Below are 27,714 nucleotides of genomic sequence, written 5' to 3'. Positions count from 1 at the left end.
ACAGACAGAGCACGCAAGGACAAACTCCCGTGTGTCCTTGCTCATGTTGGGCCACCAGAAACGCTGCTGTAGAAACTCGAGAGTGCGGGTCACTCCGGGGTGGCAGGCCAGCCTCGAGGAGTGTCCCCACTGGAGGACTTTGGCACGGGCGGACTCGGGAACAAACTGCCGATCCTTGGGTCCTGTCCCTGGATCCGGTTGGGCCTTGAGGGCTCTTCTAACCTCCTGTTCGATCTCCCACTGAGCTGCTCCCACGAAACAGGAGGAGGGAAGGATGAAATCCGGGTCCTCTGAATCCATAGAGGGGGAATGAAGGCGAGAGAGCGCGTCAGGTTTGGTGTTCTTGGAGCCAGGTCGGTAGGAAAGGGTGAACTCAAACCTGCTCAAAAAAAGGGACCACCGAGCTTGTCTGGGGTTGAGTCTCTTGGCTGAGCGAAGGTAAGAAAGATTTTTGTGGTCCGTCCATATGATGAAGGGGACGGCAGTCCCCTCCAGCCAGTGCCTCCACTCCTGCAGAGCCCATACCACAGCCAGCAACTCTCTGTTACCCACGTCGTAATTGCGCTCTGCTGGAGAGAGGCGTCGGGAAAAGAAGGCACAGGGGTGAATCCTTTGGGTGGATGAATCCCGTTGGGAGAGCACAGCTCCTGCTCCTGTGTCCGAAGCATCCACCTCCACAATGAACTGGAGAGAAGGGTCAGGATGGCGGAGGATGGGTGCACTGGTGAACAGCGCCTTCAGCTGGTTGAAGGCTGTCTCAGCCTCAGGGGTCCACAGGAAGGGAGAGGAGGTAGAGGTTAAACGGGTGAGCGGGCTAGCCACCAGGCTAAAATTGCGGATGAACCTCCGGTAGAAGTTAGCGAATCCCAGAAAACGCTGTAACTCCTTACGAGTGGAGGGAGGGGGCCACTCGGCAACCGCTTGGATCTTAGCCGGGTCCGCTTGAAGTTTACCCTGGGCGATGATGTAGCCAAGGAAGTGCACAGAGGAAACGTGAAACTCGCACTTCTCTGGTTTGACGAAGAGCCTGTTCTCAAGGAGACGCTGGAGGACAGAACGGACATGCTGCTTGTGTTCCTGAAGATCTCGGGAGAAGATCAGTATATCATCCAGATAGACAAAGACAAAGCGGTTCAGCATGTCACGCAGAACATCATTCATCAGGGTCTGGAAGACAGCGGGGGCGTTGGTGAGGCCAAAAGGCATTACTTGGTATTCGTAATGTCCCAGAGGTGTGTTAAACGCTGTCTTCCATTCATCTCCCTCCCGGATGCGAATCAGATGATAGGCGTTGCGTAGATCCAGTTTAGAGAAGACCCGCGCCTCACACAGAGGCTCAAACGAGGGGTCGATAAGGGGTAGTGGGGTCTTATCCTTGATGGTTATGTCGTTGAGCCCCCGGAAGTCAATGCAGGGTCGCAGGGTTGAATCCTTCTTCTTGACAAAGAAGAATCCAGCTCCGAGAGGGGAAGAGGAAGGTCGGATGAATCCAGAGGCCAACGAGTCCTTGATATACGCCTCCATGGCGTGTTTCTCGGGGCGAGAGAGATTGTACAGTCTACAGGAAGGTAGAGGTGAACCAGGGAGAAGGTTGATCGCACAGTCATACCGGCGGTGAGGTGGCAAAGACAGGGCACGGTCCTTACTGAAGACAGGCGCGAGATCGTGGTACTCGGGAGGAACAGCAGACAGGTCCGGAGGTGGAGAGGAAGACGGAGGAGCTCTGGTAGCAGGGACGGCAGATTGAAGGCAGTTAGCATGGCAGGAAGCGCTCCAGCCTGTTATGGATAAGGTAGACCAGTCTATGGAGGGGTTATGCAGTTTCAGCCAGGGGTAACCGAGGATCAGAGGAGTAGTGGGGGATTGGATAATGAAAGGCTGAAAAGTCTCTCTATGGTTCCCAGAGATGATGAGGGTGAAGGGCTCGGATTGGTGAGTCACTGTGGCGAGGAGACGGCCATCCAGGGCGGTGACCCTCTTGGGCTCGGAAAGGGGAACTCGGGACAACCTGAGCTGTTGAACCAGCCCCTCATGGATGAAGCTGTCATCCGCACCAGAGTCAATAAGAGCCTGAAGAGAAGAGGACTCCTGTCCCCACAGGATCTGAGCAGGGACCAACATGCGAGGAATGGAGCTGGCAGGGGTAGAGATCTGGCTCACCGTGATCCCCTCTCTCAGCGGTGAGCCTCCCCTTTTACTGATGAAGGACAGGAGGCGATGTAGTGGCCAGCCTCGCCACAGTAAATACACAAATTGTTGTTCATGCGCCTCCTGCGCTCCTGTGGATGAAGGCGGGCTCTGCCCAGCTGCATTGGTTCTTCCGGGGGCTGGGGATTAGGTGACCTGACCGTGGAGGCTGAGGACGGGATCTCTGGGGCTGCAGGCTCACCTAGAAGGGCTGGTCTTCGAGGTCTAGCACCCCGCTCTCTAACCCTCTCTCTTAGTCTATTATCAATCCTGATGGCAAGTGAAATTAAATCCTCCAGGGAGACTGGTTCATCCCTGGTGGCCAACTCATCCTTTAACTGATCAGAGAGACCCTTAGCAAAAACCCCCATCAGGGCTGACTCGTCCCACCCACACTCACTGGCTAGAATACGGAATTCTATGGAGTAGTCAGCAACAGATTGAGAACCCTGAGTTAACGCTAAAAGTCTCCTGGTAGCCTCCCTCCCCCTAACCGGGTGATCAAATACTCTCCGTAACTCAGAGGAAAAACTAGAAAAAGAAGAAAGCACAGGTGAAGAACTGTGCCAAAGGGCAGTAGCCCATTTAGCGGCCCGGCCGCGAAGTAAATTAATCACATACGCTACTTTAGCTTTATCACTGGGGTAGCTGGAGGGTTGCAAATCAAAAACAAGAGAGCAATTTAACAAAAACTGAGCACAAGCTCCTAAATCACCTGCAAAAGGCTCGGGAGAGGGAACATAAGGCTCTCTAACAGTGCCAGAGGGTTGGGGGGCAGGCTGCACAGGACTGCTGTCAGCAGAGGGCACTCTAACCTCACTGGAGGAAGCCTGCGGGGTGAGCTGGTTGATCTGGAGGTGCAGGCCCTGTAGTGTCTCCAAAATCCCCTGTAGCATCTTGTCGTGCCTTCCAAGCAGCATGCCTTGGTGGGTGAGGGCTTCCTTAAACTCCTCTGGAGAGGTTGGATCCATACTTCTGGGCCAGTGGATTCTGTTACAGTTCTGGGCAGAACTAGCAAGGTACACGCTGGACCCAAAAGCGAGGCGGAGGCAAGGAAGCAGTTTAAGAGTTTTTATTGCACAGAGGGAGTAAGTGAGAATGAGAGTCCGGTTTGTAGCAGCTCTCTCCTGAGAGCGCTGGGCACAGAGAGTTGTGGCTGTGGAAGGTGGCAAGGGCTGTAGCAGTAGCTCGAGGGAGGCACTAGGACAAAGCAGCACAAAGACAGGATCAGCAAAAACTCACAGAAAAAGATACACAACAATGTGAGGTCAGTATACTCATCACGAAGGAGACCAAACTACCACGAAGCAAGACGGAATCCACTGGCGCCGGTCCACACCTGAAGAGAGTCTTAAGTAGCCGGCGCCTGATTGCAGATCCGCTGCAGCTGTGCCGGCTGCAGCCGCGGGAGAGAGGAACAGGGAGGGGAGGGGGAAGGAGAGGAGCGCTCCCAGAGCGCAGCAGATTCACCACAGTAACATTAGTAAATCCTGGTTAGCTGTGCCCTGCGGGTTGTCTACCAAGCAGAGCTAAAGGCTAATTAGCCAGCAAACTGCTATATTCATCCTGCCTGTCAATCAGGAGAGAATTATGCAAATGGATGTGAAACTCTGAGTTCAAATATCTCCAAAACTGATGAGACTGAACACACCTGCACTGTTGTCATGAACAGGGAGATGAGCTGTTGATAATTTGTGTCACAAAGTCACAGGTTTGCATTGGAGAGGTTAGACCTGACACAAACCTGGGAGCCCTTTACCATCCATCAAAGTGATGATATCAAGTTAAAAAATGTGTTTTTTGGTGTTTGACTCCCCACGTCAGTTAACAAACCATTATACACCGCAGAGCTTCTGCACTTAAATTTTGCGTGCATCGGCTATAGTTGATTACCCAATAATTCCCCTATACGTCTGTCCTGACATGGTCATCAGTCAGGCCTCTTTAGTGTTTGGAGACAGCCTCAAGTGGACACTGAGGGAACTGCAGTTTGTGCACGTCTCTATCAGCTTCATTTCTCAACACCAGAAAAGCTGCTGGAGTAAAATCCAGTGTCTGTGTGTAAATATGGATTACAGTGAATACACTGAGACTCTGACCATGCATTATACTATAGCATGTGTATCAGTGTTCAAATGGTACTATAGTGAATAAAACGACATTACAGAGCTCTATCAGTGTATCATTTGTTCATTCCACATCCGTTTTAGAATCCAAAATCGGAAAACGGGTAACGACTTATTTCATTTCTCTTTTCAAATCAAAAATTGGAAAACAAATAACAGCCTATTTTTCGCTGTTTTGATTTTGTTTTGAAATTGAAAATTCAGTATGAGAGAATGGAATTCTCATGGTATTTTTGTTCTATTTGTTTTTGGTTTGTAAGATTTTCGATGTGTTGTGACCTGGAAGTTGTTGACTATACCAACAAGTCTTTATCCCAATTTTGGATTCTAAAACGGATATGGAATGAACGAATGATACACTGATAGAGCTCTTGTTAATCACTGAAAAATGATCACAATATTACCCCCAATCCTCCCACTGTCCTCTCCATGTTATATGTCACTGTCTCATGTCTCTTGGAAGGGGCAAAACTAAAATGTAATTTTCCCTCTGGGATAAATGAAGTATTTCTGATTCTTTCTGTAACTTTATTTACATTGTTTTAAATCAGGAAGATTTAAAATTATGTGAAATAAAGAGGAAACATGTCAGAAAGTAAAGAAGAGGGAGAGAAATATCCCATCTTTAAATATTAAAAACCATCAGGATAGAATGAATCCTCCTTCTTTCCAGGAAAGAAACTCCTCAAGTGAAAGTCTGTATGGTTAGATATACACAAAGTCTGAAACACTTCTGGTGTGTGCGTGTGTGTGTGTGTGTGTGTGTGTGTGTGTGTGTGTGTGTGTGTGTGTGTGTGTGTGTGTGTGTGTGTGTGTGTGTGTGTGTGTGTGTGTGTGTGTGTGTGTGTGTGTGTGTGTGTGTGTGTGCAGGTGAATCATCAGGCAATATTAAGATGCTTTTGGAAGTTGACTTTGTGTGTGTGTGTGTGTGTGTGTGTGTGTGTGTGTGTGTGTGTGTGTGTGTGTGTGTGTGTGTGTGTGTGTGTGTGTGTGTATTGATTTGGTTGTTGTTCTGCTGCAGTCAGTAATCAATGACACACTCTAGCATTCACAGAAAACAGCTCGTCCTGTCATCATTATTTCTGTTTCTGATTACATCTCAGAACTTTATTAAAGACACATACACACACACACACACACACACACACACACACACACACACACACACACACACACAGACAAAGTTAGCTTGTGAAGGAAGTTGTTTTGTCCTGATTTCTGCTGAAACCTTCATTGCAGAGAGAAAGGATGGAGCAGGTTTACGCTGGTGTAATTCTGCCTGTTAGCAAACAGCCTCCAATTATCTCCTGTTTGATTGCTTTCCTCCATCAAGGTGAGCGATTAGACCAGCGCTCCTGTGAAGCTCTGGAAGCCGTCCTCAAATCGCTGCACTTTGATTTCATCAATCTGCAGGCGGCACAACTGGAGGAAAATGTGAGTTTTATGAGCAAAACTTATTTTCTTCATCTTCGTCTTCCAATTCCAACACAGTTTCATATTCAGGCCGCGCCGCGATCAGATTAGAGACGATTTTTTTGACTTCAGAAAGAACTTCATAACATTCCTGTCAAATTTGGAGCTGGCTTTCTTCATTCTCCTTCCTCACTGTGTTTCTCTTGCAGGGAGCGGCGTCCTTGCTGGATATGATTTTGTACTATGAATCTACAACCCATCTTGACATTTCTGACAGCAGCAGTATGGGAACATCGTGTTGGAGGGCGCTGGCTCATTTGATAAAGCAGGTCGGCTCAACCGCTGGAATAGTAATCTGTTCATGTAGCACAGGAAGCGTACATCCTCAGAGTGAGTTAGTTTCACATTACAGCAGGCAAAGGATGCAGGGACGAGCAAACAGGCCACGACGTTTACTACTACTGTACAACCACACAACTACAGAAATACACAACTACAGAAATACAGATAACATGAACAACTACATAAACACATTACAGCAGGCACAGGAAGCAGGGACGAGCAAACAGGCCGCGACGTTTACTACTGCTGTACAACTACACACAATGATGCACAACTACATAACTATTATAATACACAACTGTAAAACTATGCAACCAAAGAGATAAAAATAAGAACATAAACAACTACATAAAGACATTACAACAGGCAAGGGATACAGAGATGAGCAAACTGACCATCACGTTTCCAACAATTACACAACCATACAGCTATACAACCTGACATAAACACACAACAACAGAGATAAAAATACACAACTATACACATATACTTCTACACAATCACAATAGCAGAAGGTGCAAACATCCTGTTATAAATAACCAAACAAAAAACATAACTACAAAAACAACTTGAAACAAGCAACCTGACACAAACAGCCCTATACAAACAACCCCACACAAACAAACCCACACAGACAACCTCACACAAACAACCCCACATAAACAACCCCACACAAACAACCCCACATAAACAACCCCACACAAACAACCCCACACAAACAAACCCACACAGACAACCTCACACAAACAACCCCACATAAACAACCTCACACACACAACACAAGACAAACAACCCAACACATACAACTCCACACAAACAACCCCACACAAACATTCCTACACAAACAACACAACACATACAACTCCACACAAACAACCCCACACAAACATTCCTACACAAACAACACACCACCAACAACACAACACAAACAACCCAAAACAAACAATGCAACACCATATACCCAAAACACACAACCTCGCACAAAAAATCCACACAAACAACTTAACACAAACAACCCAAAACAAACAACAAAACACAAACAACACGACACAAACAGCCCCACACATACAACCTAACACAAACAGTACAACACAAACAACCCCACACAAAATACCCAACACAAACAACCAACACATACAACCCCACACAAAAAACAAACACAAACAACCCTACCCAAACAACCCCAAACACACAACCCAACACATACAACCAAATACAAACAACCCTTAACATACAACCCCACTCAAAAAACCCCACACATACAACCAAAAAAACAAACATCACCACACATACATTAAAACACAAAAAACCTAACACAAAAAACTACTCACAAACAACCAAACACAAGCAACCCCACACAAGCAACCCCACACAAACAACCCAACACAAACAACCTCACAGAAACAACCCAACACAAACAACACAACACAAACAACCCAACTTAAACAACACAACACAAAACCTAACCACTTAAACAACAAGCATACCCAAAAACCCTGATTTAGACACCCTGTGTTCAACCTTGTGACTTTAGCCTCAGGTGAACATGAAGTGATCCCAGCCACCAAACCATGTGTTGACACCTGACTGATGAATGAACTCAAAGCAGAGAACCAGGAGAAAAAAAAGATGGAGCTCTCTCTCTCTCTCTCCCCCCTTACACTCTTTGCATCTCCAGTTTCTATTTCACACACCCTGATAAAAAGGAAGGTGTGTGTTTTTACTGTTTTTATGCACTGTGCGCGTTTGTGTGTGTTTCAGAGTGTGCGTCTGTCCAGGCTGGATGTGTGTAGTCTTCCTCTCGTTGACTATCCGGCTCAGTCTCTGTCCAAAGCTCTGCTGACCAGCCGGCTCTCAGTGCTGCACCTCCACAACGCCCAGCTCAGCGGGGTGCCTCTGTACACACTGAGTAAGACACACACACACTCACACACATAAAATTAACAAACACTGATGCACACACTACTCTCTCACACACCTGCTGAGCTTCATAAACAGTCACTTCTGGTTCAGTGACGTCATGATTGTTTGTCAAACCATGTGTGTGTGTGTGTGTGTGTGTGTGTTTGTGTGTGTGTGTGTGTGTGTGTGTGTGTGTGTGTGTGTGTGTGTGTGTGTGTGTGTGTGTGTGTGTGTGTGTGTGTGTGTGTGTGTGTGTGTATGTGTATGTGTGTGTGTGTCCTGTGGCCAGCAGGACCAGATTTTGACCCCTGACCTTCTCTGCAGGTCTGGACCCGGATTAGAGGCCTAATCTCTTACCTGTCACTTTACACACTGCTGCACACATCTATACAGGCTCTGTCAGCCAGGACACACACACACACACACACACACACACACACACACACACACACACACACACACACACACACACACACAAACACACACACACACACACACACACACACACACACACACACACACACACACACACACACACACACACACACTCTCTCTCTCTCTCTCTCTCTCTCACTCATATTTCATGTAACATGTTTAGGAGCTTGCTAGAATCTCTATGAAGGTATAAAACCTCTGATAACGTTATCTTTGACATTGCACCTAAGAAACACTCACGCACCAACACAAATATACATACACTCACCGGCCACTTTATTAGGCACACCTGTCCAACTGCTCATTAATGCAAATTTCTCATCAGCCAATCACATGGCAGCAACTCAATGCACTTAGGCATTTAGACATGGTGAAGATGATCTACTGCAGTTCAAACTGAGCATCAGAATCGGGAAGAAAGGAGATTTAAGGGACTTTGAACGTGGCATGGTTGTTGGTGCCAGACTGTACTCAAATGTCCTCCACAGTCCCCAGATCTCAATCCAATAGAGCACCTTTGGGATGTGGTGGAACGGGAGATTCTCATCATGGATGTTCAGCTGATAAATCTGCAGCAACTGTGTGATGCTATCATGTCAATATGGACCAAACTCTCTGAGAATGTTTTCAGTACCTTGATGAATCTATGCCACCAAGGATTAATGCAGTTCTGAAGGCAAAATGGGGTCCAACCCGGTACTAGCAAGGTGGACCTAATAAAGCGGCTGGTGCGTGTAAATACATACATTCACACTTGTACTATTTGGCTGTCACTGAAATCAAACATTATGGTCTTGACCTTTGGTAATAATTACATTGTGCTGTTTTTCTAGATTACAGTTTTATCCATGAAGACCTGAGGACAAACAATTCATAACTAAAACAAACGTCTCCTCATTAAAACAAATGTCTCCTCTTTGAAACAAAAGTGTCCTCAATAAGAAAAATGGGTCCTCATTAAAACAAATGTCCCCTTGAAACAAACGTATCCTTAATAAAACAAATATCTCCTCATCGAAACAAATGTGGCCTTTTGAAACATACGTGTCCTCATTAAAACAAAGGGTCCTCATTTAAACAAACGTGTCCTCATTGAAACATTTATAGGTCAAAATACTGTGCTCCTCTGTTTCCCCTCCCTCACATGACAAACAGATAATTTGACAGGAATTATTGAAAGAAAAGAACTGAAGAACGCTGTGTTTCATTTGAGAGGCCTGAGCTTACTAACCTTTTCTGAATGATGGATTATTACATGTTGCAAGCCGTACAGTACTGTACACAAAGCACACACACAAACACACACCCAGAGTCAATGCTTGAGTGTATTCACACACATGGACACACTCACAACAGGGAGACAACACTCAGAGGGGGGTTAAGTGCTGGACTTGGATGGACAGGTCTTTGACACACACTGTGTGTACACAGAGCGTCAACATGAGGAGAGAAGAGCTTCAGAGACCATGGAGCAGTTCTTTCATCTCTGCCCCCTTCTCTCCTCCTTTATGGTCAGTACATTCTGAAAGGATCCCGTCACATCCAGGTGACCCTGTGTGACAGTAAAGACCAGCTCTGACCCTTCTTTCTGGAAGGAGAGACCTGAGCTCAGCACCTCCTCTCAGCTGGAGCACACACACCCTCATGGACTCAGTTCAAAGTACAGAAACTTGCTCCTTCAGTGTTTTCTGCTGTTTCCTGGATCTCTTTGATATTTTAGGGTCTCAAAGTCTCCCTCCTCCTCCCCTTCTACTCTCATCACTCCCCCTGCCTGTCCCCCCTGCCTCTGCTGAGCCCACCAACACTTCCCCTCCTCCCCTCTCGGTGGGGGGTCCCAGCTGAGGATCATTGCCTTCGATCGGAGGGGCCTGTGATTGCGGGATTGGGCGCTGGCGGTGGAGTCGACCGGATCAATCCCGCCGATTCCAACATTTGGTTCCCACTGTGCCTGATGACAATGTTGGCATTCCACATGCAGCCCAGCGGCCTGATCAAATCTGCTGCATCGATCCGGACGCCAGGGCAGGGAGGGCCCACAAACATGGACACACAAGTCGCACAGTACTGTACACAAAGCACACACACACACACACACACACACACACACACACACACACACACACACACACACACACACACACACACACACACACATCGTACAGGGAGCACTCACTTACGGTATCTCTGACTTAAAGACGTGATTGAGAAACATAAAGAAAAGTTTCTGACACCTAGAGGACCGGATCTGTGGCTTTGACAGGTTTGTGAGGTCTGAAGCAGTCCCGGCTCTGGCTCCAACAATAGCTGCTCCGTGCCGCTGAAGGAGTGCCACTTGATCTTTAGCGCAGTAATTTTCAGGAGGCAGACTTCCTGCTGTGCTCTCGTTTTCATGCTCAAGTTCACTCGCCTTCAATCAGTCTGCTGTCGCTCCAACCTGCAGGCCCGCGTCTGGCTCCACCGATCATATCTAATACCACTTTAGAGAAATCCATACGTCTTAATTTGAGGAGGAGGGGATGGGGAGGTGCTTCTATCTAAAGTTTGGACAGCAAACTTATCCTCACACTCCATCTGTCTTCTTTAAGCTAGCCAGCAGATGACATGGATGCAGAGCCTGGAGGACAGAGATTAGAGATTTGTTGTTGGGATCAGGTATACCAGGTAACACACTCAGCCTCATGTCCCTTCAAACACACGGGGACAGACCCTCAGGGGGTGTTTGATGCAGATCAAACCTTGGGGTGTGAAATGGATCTCAGGTCCTGTCCTGAACTCCTGGACTCTTCTTTCTCTGTTTTTTTTTTTCTCTTGCAGTCAGTGCGCTGAAGTCAAACAAGGCTCTGAAAGAGCTCCACCTCACCAACAACCAGCTGAACAGCTACCAGGACGCCCTGCAGCTGGGAGACCTTCTGAGATACAACAACACCTTACAGACCCTGCAGCTCAGCAACAACGCTGTGGCAGACGCTGGTAGGAACTCAGGCCTAGCTCTGCTGTGGGGGACATTTTAGCAGGGATATGGTGCCAAGAGTGCACGAATTTACATTTTGCTGTTAGATCTTAAAAGGGCTCTAAGCAGAGTTTCAGATACAAAAAGATGAAATGAGAGTGAGACACACAAAAGATGAGTTAGCAGTTCATTCCAAACAAGTGAATTAGTCTGTTCATCAGCTGATCAAAAGTTTAAGACCACAGCTCAAAAATATGAAACTAGTGATGTGTGGATCAATACTAAAATACAGATACTTCTTATACCTGCTCTCTGTGCTCTGAAATCGATTCTAAAACCAGAATATCCATACCTTTGATACTTCAGTCATCTGAGGTCCATTAACAGGAACACAGTGAAAAGTCAGCAAACTGTTGAGAACTTATCTGAATGATAGTCTGTTTTGAGGGAACTACTTTTTCTTCCGCCTGGTAAAATGCTTAATGTGTAAGTGCAGCTGCACGCTGCTCAGTCTGTCACTCACTCACTCATTCAGTCTCAGCCTGTAGTCTGCAGTTCGCACAGGACCGAATGACAGAGTGCAAAAGAAGTCATGTGTGGAGCTATTTTAGCTCCACAAACAGCCAAGACACTGTTTGTGATATTTTCAGAAAAAACGTCAGGACTTGAGGCAACACAGCGAACATCGTTAAACACCTTGGGTTGAATCACAACCAAGAATACGAGGCATTTATAATGAGGGGGACAGAGGAGAGGGAGAGCTCAGCGTCAGATGCTGTTAGGGTGAGACAGACGTCATGTCCCTCCACGTCATCCAGAGAGAGAAAATGTGGAGGTTTAAGAGTTGCTAAGTGCTGTAGTTACTGTTCAAATTAATAGATATGGTTATGACATAAGTAAGAAAATAAATACATGCTTCAATAAATAACTGCATGACTTTGTTAAGCGTAATAACACATGTGCCAAGGAGATAAAAAGCCTGGATTAATTCAGGTACAGTTCCCTAAAGAACTGAGGATTACAAACAACAGGTATCTTTAAATAACACCGAACAATTGTAATATAACAGTCATGGTGAGTAAAGAAAAATATCTCCTAGAAAACATTAATCAAAAATAACATTTAATCTATAAAATATATCCATCCTAATTTACAACCTGTCTAATTTGCCTTAACTGTTGGATAAATCATTCAAAATGTAGGTATGGACAAACTTGTGAAAATATTGTGGCATTTATTTATTTACTTAAATATTGTACTGGCAAATTCAATTTAGTGGTATGATTAAAACTGCACTTATTGTTTTTTTTTTTTTTTTTTTTTTTTTTAAATAAGATTTACCAGACGCATTGCATGTATCTACACTAAGTGTCAGTATCAATTCAGTATTGCCAATACCAGCCTGAATTTTACCCAGGATCAGATCGGAAAGTAAGGCAGTGGTAGCGAACATCACTACCTGAAACCCCCTAAAACAGAAATTGAAGTCTGAAAAAAAGACTCAGTTATGAGGGGCTCCACCGTTCTTGGTGATCTCTCTCTCTCTCTCTCTCTCTCTCTTGATGTGAGTGTTTCCAGGAGACTGTGTGAACGTTGCTCCAAGTGGTGAAGATGTCTTCATGGAGGATCATCCACTGTCTGGACCTGATGTCCATTTCTGTAAACGTCCCTCTCCATCCATCCCCAAATGTTGTCAGAGTGATTTAGATCAGGGGAACATCAGGATGGTCCAAAGAGTGATCTGATTCCTCTGGAAAAAGTCCAGAAACCCAGTCATTACCACACAGACCAGGGCCCTCAGTCATAAAGGAGGCCCCCTGCAACATCTCCACAGAGCCAGCCGCCGTTTGAGGCCCCTGACCAACCTGAAGCTCCATTGGTCCATTGAAGGAAAAAGCCCCAGATTATGATGGCGCCCCCTCCACTGTGCCGCCGTGAAAACATCTCCAGTGGGATCTCCTGGTCATGTCAGTAACGTTGAAGCCATCAGGACGTCAAGGTTCAGTTTTTTCTCCTCAGAGAATCAAACTTTCTTTACCTTTCAGTGTCCCATGTTTGCTGCTCTCTGAAAAAGTTCAAATGGTGAGTTTGAGGCGTTGAAGGAGACATGGCTTTTGAAGACGTGTTTTGTTCTTAAAGGTAGAGTCTGCAGGATTTTTGTACAAACCAAAATATCGTCTCCTCTGGGTCTCTAAACATGTGTGTCAGCGTCTGTGTCAGCCTCAGCCCCCTTCTCTGCCTGAATGTTGATGTTTTGGTTGTATCGGGATGCTTCTGGGCATGATCACATCAGCAACCCAGTGCACGAGTGACTTTGCATGTTGGTTAGGGAGTGGAAGAAGCTATCCTGAGCAGTGATGATCATGGGCGTAGCACAGAACACGGCAAACACAACCAAAATGAAATGAAACACCAAACAGATAAAGCTTTTTTATAAGCAAGGGTGAAGCTTGGCTCAACTTACACTCGCTTTCAGAGACTTACCATAACCAGTTATGTGTCAAATACCTGTGATTGGCTCGTGCTAACTCCGAGCCAGTGGGTGTGCACTGCTGCTGACCCTGATCCAAGGAGAATTTCTGTTTACTAACAAGTAACCAAAACTCCTGCAGACCCATAGACTGTATAAAACATGGACGTAGTCTCTACGACGTCACCTGTCTGTCTGTTCCTTAACCGTAAAATGACGCCAATTTGCAAAAGCAGCCACAGTGGATATGACACCGGCTGTGAGAGATACAATCGCTCTACTTCCACAGACACCAAAGGTATCATTGAATATTTACCTTTCTCCTTGGGACTGTTACAAACTTACCTGACACACCAGACAGACAGGTCTATATATCCGCCACTGAAATAGTCCATCTGGTTCAAAAATGTTTTTGGGGGCTGAAACCTCAAATATATCCACACGTGGTGATTGGATGATCATTCTGCTCATCACACTCATCACAGACCAGTGTGTGTTTTTTTGGGAACAAATTTTCTTTGTTCAAGTCAACTTTTTACTGGATACAATGCAACGAGGGAAGGTATTTATCAACACAGTTACGTATCACTGTTGTTTGAAACGTGACAACTTAAGTTTTTCCCTTTTCTCTTCTCTTTTGGAAATAAAAACAAACAAATGGAAATCTGTTGGTTTTTCAACATTCCGTTTGATCATTTAGATCAAATAAGGGGAAGTTGAATTACAGGCCAAGGGCTGATTTTGATTTTATTGTTTAATGTCTTTGATCATTGTGACCAGGAAGTTGTAGCTTCTCTGTCAAAAGAGCGTAGATGAAGCCGGCTTGATGGTAGTTGTGCGCACAGTAATGCTACGTTTTCTTTAAAAGAGCCAAACAAGTGACTCTTGACATGACAACCCAAAAAAATAGGGAGGATCTTTCCAGTATGTTCATTTTCTCCTAAAATACCGCATATGTTTCTGCTGCAGAAAGCATTTAAGCCCTCCCCATCAGGCGGACATGACAGAGAGAATACCTGACAGCAAATAACATAAAGGACAGATTGGTGCTCAGATTTTTAAGGTTGTGGTCTTTAACCTTTGATAAGCTGATAAACAGCCAATTTTACTGTTATTTGCAATAATTTCTTACTTTTTTTGTCCCACTCACATTCTTTCTTGTTGTGTTTTAAATCTCTGCTTAGAACTTTATTAGGACACAACATTGCAAAGTGTAAATTTTTGTTATTTTTCAACTGGTCTGAAAGACTTGATCAGGTGTGTTTGCAATAAAAGAAATCCAAGCTGGTCTCTGTGGTCCCCCTCTGCAGGTTTGGAGGAGCTGTGTGATGGTCTGAGGTGGCAGGTTGCAGGTCTGAAGGTCCTTCTGCTGAGGAACAACCAGATCACTGCAGACGGGATGGCACACCTGGCCAAGGCTCTGGTGAGGATCAGACTGGGAACACGCCCAGGATATGGTGTGTGTGTGTGTGTGTGTGTTTGTGTGTGTGTGTGTGTGTGTGTGTGTGTGTGTGTGTGTGTGTGTGTGTGTGTGTGTGTGTGTGTGTGTGTGTGTGTGTGTGTGTGTGTGTGTGTGTGTGTGTGATGAAGTTAGCATGTGAAGATCCCTTTGCGTTTCCCAGGCGTGAACAGTAACGTGACTGAAAAAGTTCCCGGTGTCCTCTGACAGAGAGGGGACTCATTTTCATCCTGTGAGGGTTTTGTTGGACTGATGTCCACATACACTCCTCTTCACACAGGGCCTTACTCACTAACCTTCACTAACAGATGAGCTGCTTGAGGCCAGGAAACAAAACAGCTGCAACATGTGGTGACTTTCAAAATAAAAGCCCTCTGTGTTGACATCAGTTCACATCTACCTACAACAGCAAACCCATATGAAGAGTGGAGCCCTGCCAGGAGTCTGCAGGTCTATGGTTTTCAGAGGACAGTAAAGTCTACAGGAGCAAGGAGAGGCTCATCACTGGGGTGGGAAACAGCTGATTCAGTGACAGATGTGGGAAATTCTGCCCTGTGGAGTCAAACCACAGCAGAGCAGAGACAGACTGAAGACACTTCCTGTTTCACAGAGGTCAAATCCCTGTCCTCTCTCTGTTCTGGGTTCATCCCAAAGATCTGGAGCTATCATCGGGGTCCAGATATCTGGGCTGGAGGGATTTCCTCCACAGCTGCAGAGATATTTCCTCCATGTTTTGGGAGAAGGACTGACAGGATCAGAAACCCAAACCTCAATGCTAACACGCTAACAGGTGTGTGTCAAAGCTGTCCCCTGATCCAGCCCAACCCTCTGACTCTGACCTGCTCTCTGTTCCCAGAAGCAGAGGACTGAACAGAGTTTGGCCTCAAACAGAGGAGTCCTGCTCTGCAGACGTCCCGCCTCCACCCCGTACACCCTTAATAACATGCATTCCTTCCGCCTGATTGGCAGCATAAACTGCACCTTCCTGTCATGTGAGTGGGGATTGGAGAAGTCAGAGGACTAGAAATTAAAGGCCTGCTCTGCACACACACTCTCACACTTCCCCTGTCTCCTCCAGCGCCACCAAAAGAAGAAACACTTTGATTAAATAATAGATGTGTGTTAAGGAGGGCGCTCACGCTGACTGCCAGTCACCCGGATAAGTAGATGTCCTCGCGGGCCGTAATGATGATAATTAGAGCGTGGCTGGTTGTGTGGAATATGATGGTGAGGAGAGCTGTTATTAACCTTTCTGTTGGTGCTCTTGCTCACTGCCCTCAGGGCTCGTAGAAGGACTGAGTTTAAGAGGAGGAGGAGGAGGAGAAAGGGGCCAAACACTTCATAATCCACCACGTTTAACTGACTCTGGAGTCATGACAGGAGGATAAAAACATCACTCCACTCTGATTGATGTTAATGATTTCACTGACCTGGACTAAAGACAGGTCCCCCTCTCTGAATTACAGCAGAAATAATTCATTCACAACAGCAGATAGCGCCACCTGTCAGTGGGTTGAGTGTAACACTCATGACTGAGACCAGCTGTTGGCAGCAGAAATCTCATCAGAGTCTCTGGGAATCCTTACATTCGCTTTGCATGTGCTTCCTGTTTGGTGTGGGGGTAGACTCTTCCTGTTTGTGTCAGGTTCATGGTTTAAAGAGGATGCCTTTTAGAAAAACAGGTCTAACTCCAAGTTTGGATTAGGTAAAGATCCAAGCCTTGAACCTCATTAGTAACAGCTATAGAGTGCCCACCAGTCAGTCAAACAGCCAAGCCATCATATGGACAAAACTAAAAAAGATAATAACTACATCAATAACTGGTCATGATAACTCCTGGTTACAAACTCAGAATGTCACAGCCTCAGAGAGGGTTACAGACTTAGAGAGGGTTAAAGACTCAGAGAGGGTTAAAGACTCAGAGAGGGTTAAATACTCGGATAGGTTTAAAGACTCAGAGAGGGTTACAGACTCAGATAGGGTTAAAGACTCAGAGAGGGTTACAGACTCAGAGAGGGTTACAGACTCAGAGAGGGCACAGACTCAGAGAGGGTTACAGACTCAGATAGGGTTAAAGACTCAGAGAGGGTTACAGACTCAGAGATGGTACAGACTCGGAGAAGGTACAGAATAGGAGAGGGTTTCGGACTAAGAGAGGGAACAGACTCAGAGAGGGTTATAGACTCAGAGAGGGTTATGGACTCAGAGAGGGTACAGACTCAGAGAGGGTACAAACTCAGAGAAGGTACAGAATAGGAGAGGGTTACAGACTCAGAGAGGGTAGAGACTCAGAGAAGGTACAGAATGTGTGCGGGTTACAGACTCAGAGAGGTTACAGACTCAGAGAGGGTACCGACTACGAGAGGGTTACAGACTCAGAGAGGGTATGGACTCAGAAAGAAGACTCAAAGAAGGTACAGACTCAGAGAGGGTACAGACTCAAAGAAGGTACAGAATTGGAGAGGGTTACGGACTCAGTGAGGGTTACAGATTCAGAGAGGGTTACAGACTCAGAGAGGGTTACAGACTCAGAGAGGGTTACAGACTCAGAGAGGGTTACAGACTCAGAGAGGGTACATACTCAGAGAGGGTTACAGACTCAGAAAGTGTACAGACTCAGAGAGGGTTACAGACTCAGAGAGGGTACAGACTCAGATAGGGTACAGACTCAAAGAAGGTACAGACTCAGAGGGGGTAAAGACTCAAAGAAGGTACAGTATAGGAGAGGGTTACGGACTCAGTGAGGGTTGCAGATTCAGAGAGGGTTATGGACTTAGAGGGGGTACAGACTAGGAGGGGGTTATAGACTCAGAGAGGGTACAGACACAGAGAGGGTACAGACTAGGAGAGGGTACAGACTCAGAGAGGGTTATAGACTCAAAGAGGGTAACAGACTCAGAGGATGTACAGACTAGGAGAGGGTTAAAGACTCAGAGAGGGTTACGGACTCGGAGAGGGTTAAAGACTCAGAGAGGGTTACAGACTTAGAGAGGGTTAAAGACTCAGAGAGGGTTAAATATTCAGAGAGAGTTAAATACTCAGAGAGGGTTAAATACTCAGAGAGGGTTACAGACTCAGATAGGGTTAAAGACTCAGAGAGGGTTAAAGACTCAGAGAGGGTTAAATACTCAGAGAGGGATTAAAAATACTCAGAGAGGGTTACAGACTCAGATAAGGTTAAAGACTCAGAGAGGGTTACAGACTCAGAGAGGGTTAAAGACTCAGAGAGGGTTACAGACTCAGATAGGGTTAAAGACTCAGAGAGGGTTACAGACTCAGAGAGGGTTAAAGACTCAGAGAGGGTTAAAGACTCAGATAGGGTTACAGACTCAGATAGGGTTACAGACTCAGATAGGGTTAAAGACTCAAAGAGGGTACAGACTCAGAGAGGGTTACAGACTCAGATAGGGTTAAAGACTCAGAGAGGGTTACAGACTCAGAGAGGGTTACAGACTCAGAGAGGGTTACAGACTCAGATAGGGTTAAAGATGCAGAGAGGGTAAAAGACTCAGAGAGGGTACAGACACAGAGAGGATTACAGACTCAGAGAGGGTTAAAGGATCAGAGAGGGTACAGACTCGGAGAGGGTTAAAGATGCAGAGAGGGTAAAAGACTCAGAGAGGGTTACAGACTCAGATGGGGTTAAAGACTCAGAGAGGGTTACAGACTCAGAGATGGTACAGACTCAGAGATGGTTATAGACTCAGAGAGGGTTATGGACTCAGAGAGGGTTATAGACTCAGAGAGGGTTATAGACTCAGAGAGGGTACAAACTCAGAGAAGGTACAGAATAGGAGAGGGTTACAGACTCAGAGAGGGAAGAGACTCAGAGAAGGTACAGAATGTGTGCGGGTTACTGACTCAGAGAGGTTACAGACTCAGAGAGGGTTACAAACTCAGAGAGGGTACAGACTCAAAGAAGGTACAGACTCAGAGAGGGTACAGACTCAAAGAAGGTACAGAATAGGAGAGGGTTATGGACTCAGTGAGGGTTAGAGATTCAGAGAGGGTTATGGACTTAGAGAGCGTACAGACTCAGAGAGGGTTACAGACTCAGAGAGGGTTACAGACTCAGTGAGTGTTCAGACTCAGAGAGGGTTACAGACTCAGAGAGGGTACAGACTCAGATAGGGTACAGACTCAAAGAAGGTACAGACTCAGAGAGGGTAAAGACTCAAAGAAGGTACAGAATAGGAGAGGGTTACGGACTCAGTGAGGGTTGCAGATTCAGAGAGGTTTATGGACTGAGAGAGGGTACAGACTAGGAGGGGGTTATAGACTCAGTGTTACAGTTCTGAGCAGAACTAGCAGGGACTCGCTGGACCCAAAAGCGAGGCGGAGGCAAGGAAGCGGTTTTGAGAGTTTTTATTGCACAGAGAATGTAATGGAATGAGAGTCCGGTAACTAACAGCTCTCTCCTGAGAGCGCTGAACACTGAGAGTTGTGGCTGTGGAAGGTGGCAAGGGCTGTAGCAGGGACTCGAGGGAGGCACTAGAACAAAGCAGCAAAAAGACAGGATCAGCAAACAAGCTTCACAAGAAAAGGTACTCAAAAACGCGAGATCAGGTATACTCATCACAGAGGAGGCCAAACTACCACGAAGCAAGACGGAATCCACTGGCGCCGGTCCACACCTGAAGAGAGTCTTAAGTAGCCGGCGCCTGATTGCAGATCTGCTGCAGCCGTGCAGGCTGCAGCCGCGGGAGAGAGGAACAGGGAGGGGAGGGGGAAGGAGAGGAGCGCTCCCAGAGCGCAGCAGATTCACCACAGTACCCCCCCCTCAACGGACGCCTCCTGGCGTCCTTCCAGGCTTCTCAGGGTTGGCACGGTAAAAGTCATCAATGAGAGAATTGTCCAAGATCAACTTACGGGAAATCCAGGATCTCTCCTCCGGACCATAGCCCTCCCAGTCCACCAGGAATTGGAATCCCCTCCCCCGGGGACGGACGTCCAGAATCCGGGAGACAGAGAAGGCCGGATGGTCATCGATGATCCGGGGGGGAGGGGGGGGGACGGCTGGAGGACTAAGGTCACTGGAGGAGACAGGCTTGATTAGTGACACATGGAATGTGGGGTGAATCCGAAGGGAGGCAGGCAATTTCAACTTTACACATGAGGGGTTGATGACCTTTACCACTGGGAAGGGTCCGATGAACCGTGGCGAGAGCTTACGTGCATCCGAGAGGAGGGGGAGGTCCCGGGTAGAGAGCCACACCTCTTGGCCTGGCTGATACACAGGAGCGGGGGAGCGATGGGCATCAGCCAGACGCTTATTACGGTCTGCTGTTCTGAGGAGCGCCGCCCGCGCCTCCCGCCAGATGGTCCTGATGCGGCGGTGGTGCTCCCTCACCGACGGCACGGCCACAGTCTGTTCCTGCTCGGGAAACACAGGGGGCTGGAAACCGTAACAGACCATGAAGGGGGACATACCTGTGGCCGAGCTGGTGAAGGAGTTGTGGGAGTATTCAATCCATGGCAGGCAGGTGCTCCAAGAGGCAGGATGCTGGGCCGCCACACACCGGAGCGCAGACTCGAGACTCTGGTTGGCCCGCTCTGTCTGGCCGTTTGTTTGAGGGTGATACCCCGAGGAGAGGCTGGCTGCTGCGCCCACCGAGGAGCAAAAATCCTTCCAAACCTGCGAGATGAACTGGGGTCCTCTGTCAGAAACAATGTCAACTGGGATACCGTGGAGCTTGAATACGTGGAGGACAAGAAGGTTGGCAGTCTCTAAAGCAGTAGGGAGCTTGGGCAGGGGAATGTAATGAACCATCTTGGAAAATCTGTCAATAATGGTGAGTATAACTGTGTTACCTTCGGAGGGTGGCAGACCAGTGATGAAATCCAGAGCGATATGGGACCAGGGTCGACTAGGCACAGGGAGGGGGCGCAGCAAACCAGCAGGCGGGTGGTGAGAAGCCTTGCCTCTGGCACAGACAGAGCACGCAAGGACAAACTCCCGTGTGTCCTTGCTCATGTTGGGCCACCAGAAATGCTGCTGAAGAAACTCGAGAGTGCGGGTCACTCCGGGGTGGCAGGCCAGCCTCGAGGAGTGTCCCCACTGGAGGACTTTGGCACGGGCGGACTCGGGAACAAACTGCCGATCCTTGGGTCCTGTCCCTGGATCCGGTTGGGCCTTGAGGGCCTTTTTAACCTCGTGTTCGATCTCCCACTGAGCAGCTCCCACGAAACAGGAGGAAGGAAGGATAAAATCCGGGTCCTCTGAATCCGTAGAGGGGGAATGAAGGCGAGAGAGCGCGTCAGGTTTGGTATTCTTGGAGCCAGGCCTGTAGGAGAGGGTAAACTCAAACCTGCTCAAAAAAAGGGACCACCGAGCTTGCCTGGGGTTTAGTCTCTTGGCAGAGCGAAGGTAAGCAAGGTTCTTGTGATCAGTCCATATAATGAAGGGGACAGCAGTCCCCTCCAGCCAGTGCCTCCACTCCTGCAGAGCCCATACCACAGCCAGCAACTCTCTGTTACCCACGTCGTAGTTGCGCTCCGCTGGAGAGAGGCGTCGGGAGAAGAAGGCACAGGGATGAATCCTTTGGGTAGATGGATCCCGTTGGGAGAGAACAGCTCCTGCTCCTGTGTCCGAAGCATCCACCTCCACGATGAACTGGAGAGACGGGTCAGGATGGCGGAGGATGGGTGCATTGGTGAACAACGCCTTCAGCTGGTGGAAGGCTGCCTCAGCCTCCGGGGTCCACAGGAAGGGAGAGGAGGTAGAGGTTAGACGGGTGAGTGGGCTAGCCACCAGGCTAAAATTGCGGATGAATCTCCGGTAGAAGTTTGCGAATCCCAGAAAGCGCTGTAACTCCTTGCGAGTGGAGGGAGGGGGCCAATCGGCAACCGCTTGAATCTTGGCTGGGTCCGCTTGGAGTCTACCCTGGGCGATGATGTAGCCCAGGAAGTGCACAGACGAAACATGAAACTCACACTTCTCGGGTTTGATGAAGAGCTTGTTCTCAAGGAGACGCTGGAGGACAGAACGAACATGCTGCTTGTGTTCCTGGAGATTGCGAGAGAAGATGAGTATGTCATCCAGATAGACGAAGACAAAGCGGTTCAGCATGTCACGAAGAACGTCATTCATCAGGGTTTGGAAAACAGCGGGGGCGTTGGTGAGGCCAAATGGCATTACTTGGTATTCGTAATGTCCAAGAGGTGTATTAAACGCTGTCTTCCATTCATCTCCCTCCCGGATGCGAATCAGATGATAGGCGTTGCGGAGATCCAGTTTTGAGAAGACCCGGGCCTCACACAGAGGCTCGAACGAGGGGTCGATGAGGGGTAGTGGAGTCTTATCCTTAATGGTTATCTCGTTGAGCCCCCGGAAGTCAATACAGGGTCGCAGGGATGAATCCTTCTTCTTAACAAAGAAGAATCCTGCTCCGAGAGGGGAAGAGGATGGTCGGATAAATCCAGAGGCCAACGAGTCCTTGATATACGCCTCCATGGCGTGTTTCTCGGGACGAGAGAGGTTGTACAGTCTACTAGAGGGTAGAGGGGAACCAGGCAGAAGGTTGATGGCGCAGTCATACCGGCGGTGAGGTGGCAGAGACAGGGCACGGTCCTTACTGAAGACTGGAGCGAGATCGTGGTACTCGGGAGGAATGGCTGACAGGTCCGGAGGTGGAGAGGAAGACGGAGGAGCTCTGGTAATAGGGACGGCAGATTGCAGGCAGTTAGCATGACAGGAAGCGCTCCAGCCTGTTATGGATAAGGTTGACCAGTCTATAGAGGGGTTATGCAGTTTCAGCCAGGGGTAACCAAGGATCAGAGGAGTAGTGGGGGAGTGGATAATGAAGGGCTGAAAAGTCTCTCTATGATTCCCAGAGATGATGAGGGTGAAAGGCTCGGATTGATGAGTTACCATCGCGAGGAGGCGGCCATCCAGGGCGGTGACCCTCTTGGGCTCTGAAAGGGGAGCTTGTGACAGCCTGAGCTGTTGAGCCAGACCTTCGTGGATGAAACTGTCATCCGCACCAGAGTCGATAAGAGCCTGAAGGGAAGAGGACTCCTGTCCCCACAGGATCTGAGCAGGTACCAACATGCGAGGAATGGAACTGGCAGGGGTAGAGATCTGGCTCACCGTGATCCCCTCTCTCAGCGGTGAGCCTCCCCTTTTACCGATGAAGGGCAGGAGGCGATGTAATGGCCGGCCTCGCCACAGTAGATACACAAGTTGTTGCTCATGCGCCTCCTGCGCTCCTGTGGATGGAGGTGTGCTCTGCCCAGCTGCATGGGTTCTTCCAGGGGTTGGGGATTAGGTGACTTGACCATGGGGGCAGAGGACGGGATCTCTGGGGCTGTAGGCTCAACTAGCAGGGCTGGTCTGCGGGATCTAGCACCCCGCTCTCTAACTCTCTCTCTCAATCTATTATCAATCCTAATGGCGAGTGAAATTAAATCCTCCAGGGAGACTGGTTCATCCCTGGTAGCCAACTCATCCTTTAACTGATCAGAGAGACCCTTAGCAAAAACACCCATCAGGGCTGACTCGTCCCACCCACACTCACTGGCTAGAATACGGAATTCTATGGAGTAGTCAGCAACAGAATGAGAACCCTGAGTTAAAGCTAGAAGTCTCCTGGTGGCCTCCCTCCCTCTAACGGGGTGATCAAATACTCTCTTTAACTCGGATGAAAAACTTGAAAAGGAAGAAAGCACAGAAGAATTACTGTGCCAAAGGGCAGTGGCCCATTTAGCGGCCCGGCCGCGAAGTAAATTAATTACATATGCTACCTTAGCTTTATCACTGGGATAGCTGGAGGGCTGCAAATCAAAAACTAGAGAGCAGTTTAACAAAAACTGAGCACAAGCTCCTAAATCACCAGAAAAAAGCTCGGGAGAGGGAACAAAAGGCTCTCTAACAGAGCCAGAGGGTTGGGGGACAGGCTGCACAGGACTGCTGTCAGCAGAGGGCACTCTAACCTCACTGGAAGGAGCCTGTGGGGTGAGCAGGTTGATCTGAAGATGCAGGCCTTGTAGAGTCTCCAAAATCCCCTGTAGCATCTTATCATGCCTTCCAAGCAGCATGCCTTGGTGGGTGAGGGCTTCCTTAAACTCCTCTGGAGAGGTTGGATCCATACTTCTGGCCAGTGGATTCTGTTACAGTTCTGAGCAGAACTAGCAGGGACTCGCTGGACCCAAAAGCGAGGCGGAGGCAAGGAAGCGGTTTTGAGAGTTTTTATTGCACAGAGAATGTAATGGAATGAGAGTCCGGTAACTAACAGCTCTCTCCTGAGAGCGCTGAACACTGAGAGTTGTGGCTGTGGAAGGTGGCAAGGGCTGTAGCAGGGACTCGAGGGAGGCACTAGAACAAAGCAGCAAAAAGACAGGATCAGCAAACAAGCTTCACAAGAAAAGGTACTCAAAAACGCGAGATCAGGTATACTCATCACAGAGGAGGCCAAACTACCACGAAGCAAGACGGAATCCACTGGCGCCGGTCCACACCTGAAGAGAGTCTTAAGTAGCCGGCGCCTGATTGCAGATCTGCTGCAGCCGTGCAGGCTGCAGCCGCGGGAGAGAGGAACAGGGAGGGGAGGGGGAAGGAGAGGAGCGCTCCCAGAGCGCAGCAGATTCACCACACTCAGAGAGGGTACAGTCACAGAGAGGGTACAGACTAGGAGAGGGTACAGACTCAGAGAGGGTTATAGACTCAGAGAGGGAAACAGACTCAGAGCATGTACGGACTAGGAGAGGGTTAAAGACTCAGAGAGGGTTAAAGACTCAGAGAGGGTTTCAGACTCAGATAGGGTAAAAGACTCAGAGAGGGTTACAGACTCAGATAGGGTTAAAGACTCAGAGAAGGTTACAGACTCAGATAGGGTTACAGACTCAGAGAGGGTTACAGACTCAGAGAGGGTTAAAGACTCAGATAGGGTTACAGACTCAGAGAGGATTAAAGACTCAGAGAGGGTTAAAGACTCAGATAGGGTTAAAGATTCATAGAGGGTTACAGACTAGAAAGGGTTAAAGACTCAGAGAGGGTTACAGACTCAGAGAGGGTTACAGACTCAGAGAGGGTTACAGACTCAGATAGGGTTAAAGACTCAGAGAGGGTTAAAGACCCAAAGAAGGTACAGACTCAGAGAGGGTACAGACTCAAAGAAGGTACAGAATAGGAGAGGGTTCAAGACTCAGAGAGGGTTACAGACTCAGATAGGGTTAAAGACTCAGAGAGGGTTACAGACTCAGATAGGGTTAAAACCTCAGAGAGGGTTACAGACTCAGATTGGGTTAAAGACTCAGAGAGGGTTACAGACTCAGATAGGGTTAAAGACTCAGATAGGGTTAAAGACTCAGAGAGGGTTACAGACTCAGAGAGGGTTACAGACTCAGATAGGGTTAAAGACTCAGAGAGGGTTACAGACTCAGAGAGGGTTACAGACTCAGATAGGGTTAAAGACTCAAAGAGGGTACAGACTCAGAGAGGGTTACAGACTCAGATAGGGTTAAAGACTCAGAGAGGGTTACAGACTCAGAGAGGGTTACAGACTCAGAGAGGGTACAGACTTGGAGAAGGTACAGAATAGGAGAGGGTTACAGACTCAGAGAGGGTTATGGACTCAGAGAGGGTTATAGACTCAGAGAGGGTTATAGACTCAGAGAGGGTACAAACTCAGAGAAGGTACAGAATAGGAGAGGGTTACAGACTCAGAGAGGGTACAAACTCAGAGAAGGAACAGAATAGGAGAGGGTTACAGACTCAGAGAGGGTAGAGACTCAGAGAAGGTACAGACTCAGAGAGGGTACAGACTCAAAGAAGGTACAGACTAGGAGAGGGTTAAAGACTCAGAGAGGGTTACGGACTCAGAGAGGGTACAGACTCAGAGAGGGTTTTGGACTCAGAGAGGGTTATAGACTCAGAGCAGGTTACCGACCTAAGGGGTTCAGACTCAGAGAGGGTACAGACTCAGAGAGGGTATCAGACTCAGAGAGGGTTACAGACTCAGAGAGGGTACAGACTCAGAGAGGGTTACAGACTCAGAGAGGGTTATAGACTCAGAGAGGGTTATAGACTCAGAGAGGGTTACAGACTCAGAGAGGGTATCAGACTCAGAGAGGGTTACAGACTCAGAGAGGGTTGAAGACTCAGAGAGGGTTACAGACTCAGAGAGGGTACAGACTCAGAGAGGGTTACAGACTCAGAGAGGGTTATAGACTCAGAGCAGGTTTCCGACTGAAGGGGTTCAGACTCAGAGAGGGTACAGACTCAGAGAGGGTATCAGACTCAGAGAGGGTTACAGACTCAAAGAGGGTTAAAGACTCAGAGAGGGTTACAGACTCAGAGAGGGTTACAGACTCAGAGAGGGTACAGACTCAGAGAGGGTTACAGACCCAGAGAGGGTACAGACTCAGAGAGGGTTACAGACTCAGAGAGGGTACAGACTCAGAGAGGGTTAAAGACTCAAAGAAGGTACAGACCCAGAGAGGGTACAGACTTAAAGAAGGTACAGAATAGGAGAGGGTTATTGACTCAGAGAGAGGGTTACAGACTCAGAGAGGGTTATGGACTTAGAGAGGGTACAGACTAGGAGAGAGTTATAGACTCAGAGAGAGGGTACAGACTCAGAGAGGGTACAGACCACCAAAGGGTTACGGACTCAGAGAGGGTTACAGACTCAGAGAAGGTACAGACTAGGAGAGGGTTATAGACTCAGAGAGGGTACAGACTCAAGAGGGTTATAGACTCAGAGAGGGTAAACGAACCAGAGAGTGTCACAGACTAATAAAGGGTTTCAGACTTGGAGGGTTACAGATGTCAGATCAGGTTAGAGACTTAGAGGGCTACAGACTCAGAGCAGGTTAGAGACTTGGAGGGCTACAGACTCAGAGCAGGTACAGACTAGGAGAGGGTTATAGACTCAGAGAGGGTACAGACTCAAGAGGGTTATAGACTCAGAGAGGGTAAACGAACCAGAGAGTGTCACAGACTAATAAAGGGTTTCAGACTTGGAGGGTTACAGATGTCAGATCAGGTTAGAGACTCAGAGCAGGTTACAGAATCAGAGCAGGTTAGAGACTTGGAGGGCTATAGACTCAGAGCAGGTTAGAGACTTGGAGGGCTACAAACTCAGAGCAGGTTAGAGACTTGGAGGGCTACAAACTCAGAGCAGGTTAGAGACTTGGAGGGCTACAGACTCAGAGCAGGTTACAGACTCAGAGCAGGTTAGAGACTCAGAGCAGGTTTGAGACTTGGAGGGTTACAGACTCAGAGCAGGTTACAGAATCAGAGCAGGTTAGAGACTTGGAGGGCTATAGACTCAGAGCAGGTTAGAGACTCAGAGCAGGTTTGAGACTTGGAGGGCTACAGACTCAGAGCATGTTTGAGACTTGGATCTTGTTTCATGGATCAGGAGCAGTGGCTTCTTTTTTGGATGTTGTTAATGAGGACAATGGAAGCCTGTGTGGTCCAAAGTCTGTT

General features: G+C 47.9%; 1 protein-coding gene across 1 annotated transcript in view; it reads left to right on the top strand.

Annotated features, from left to right (window-relative positions):
• LOC141806716 (protein phosphatase 1 regulatory subunit 37) overlaps window positions 1–27,714 on the top strand; it is a 99,444-nt gene that overhangs the window by 31,371 nt on the left and 40,359 nt on the right. Inside the window, exons 5-9 of the mRNA XM_074692357.1 lie at window positions 5,647–5,747; window positions 5,936–6,055; window positions 7,830–7,977; window positions 11,220–11,375; window positions 15,136–15,248. Coding sequence (XP_074548458.1) covers window positions 5,647–5,747; window positions 5,936–6,055; window positions 7,830–7,977; window positions 11,220–11,375; window positions 15,136–15,248 — 638 coding nt within the window. The remainder of the gene's footprint in view (window positions 1–5,646; window positions 5,748–5,935; window positions 6,056–7,829; window positions 7,978–11,219; window positions 11,376–15,135; window positions 15,249–27,714) is intronic.

The sequence above is a fragment of the Halichoeres trimaculatus genome, unplaced genomic scaffold, assembly GCF_033239565.1.
Source record: "Halichoeres trimaculatus isolate MK-OKI-2021-1 unplaced genomic scaffold, fHalTri1.1 fHalTri1_scaffold_17, whole genome shotgun sequence".
NCBI lineage: Eukaryota > Metazoa > Chordata > Actinopteri > Labriformes > Labridae > Halichoeres > Halichoeres trimaculatus.
The sequence above is the reverse complement of the archived record's forward strand: the minus strand, read 5'-3'. Positions and strand labels throughout refer to the sequence as shown.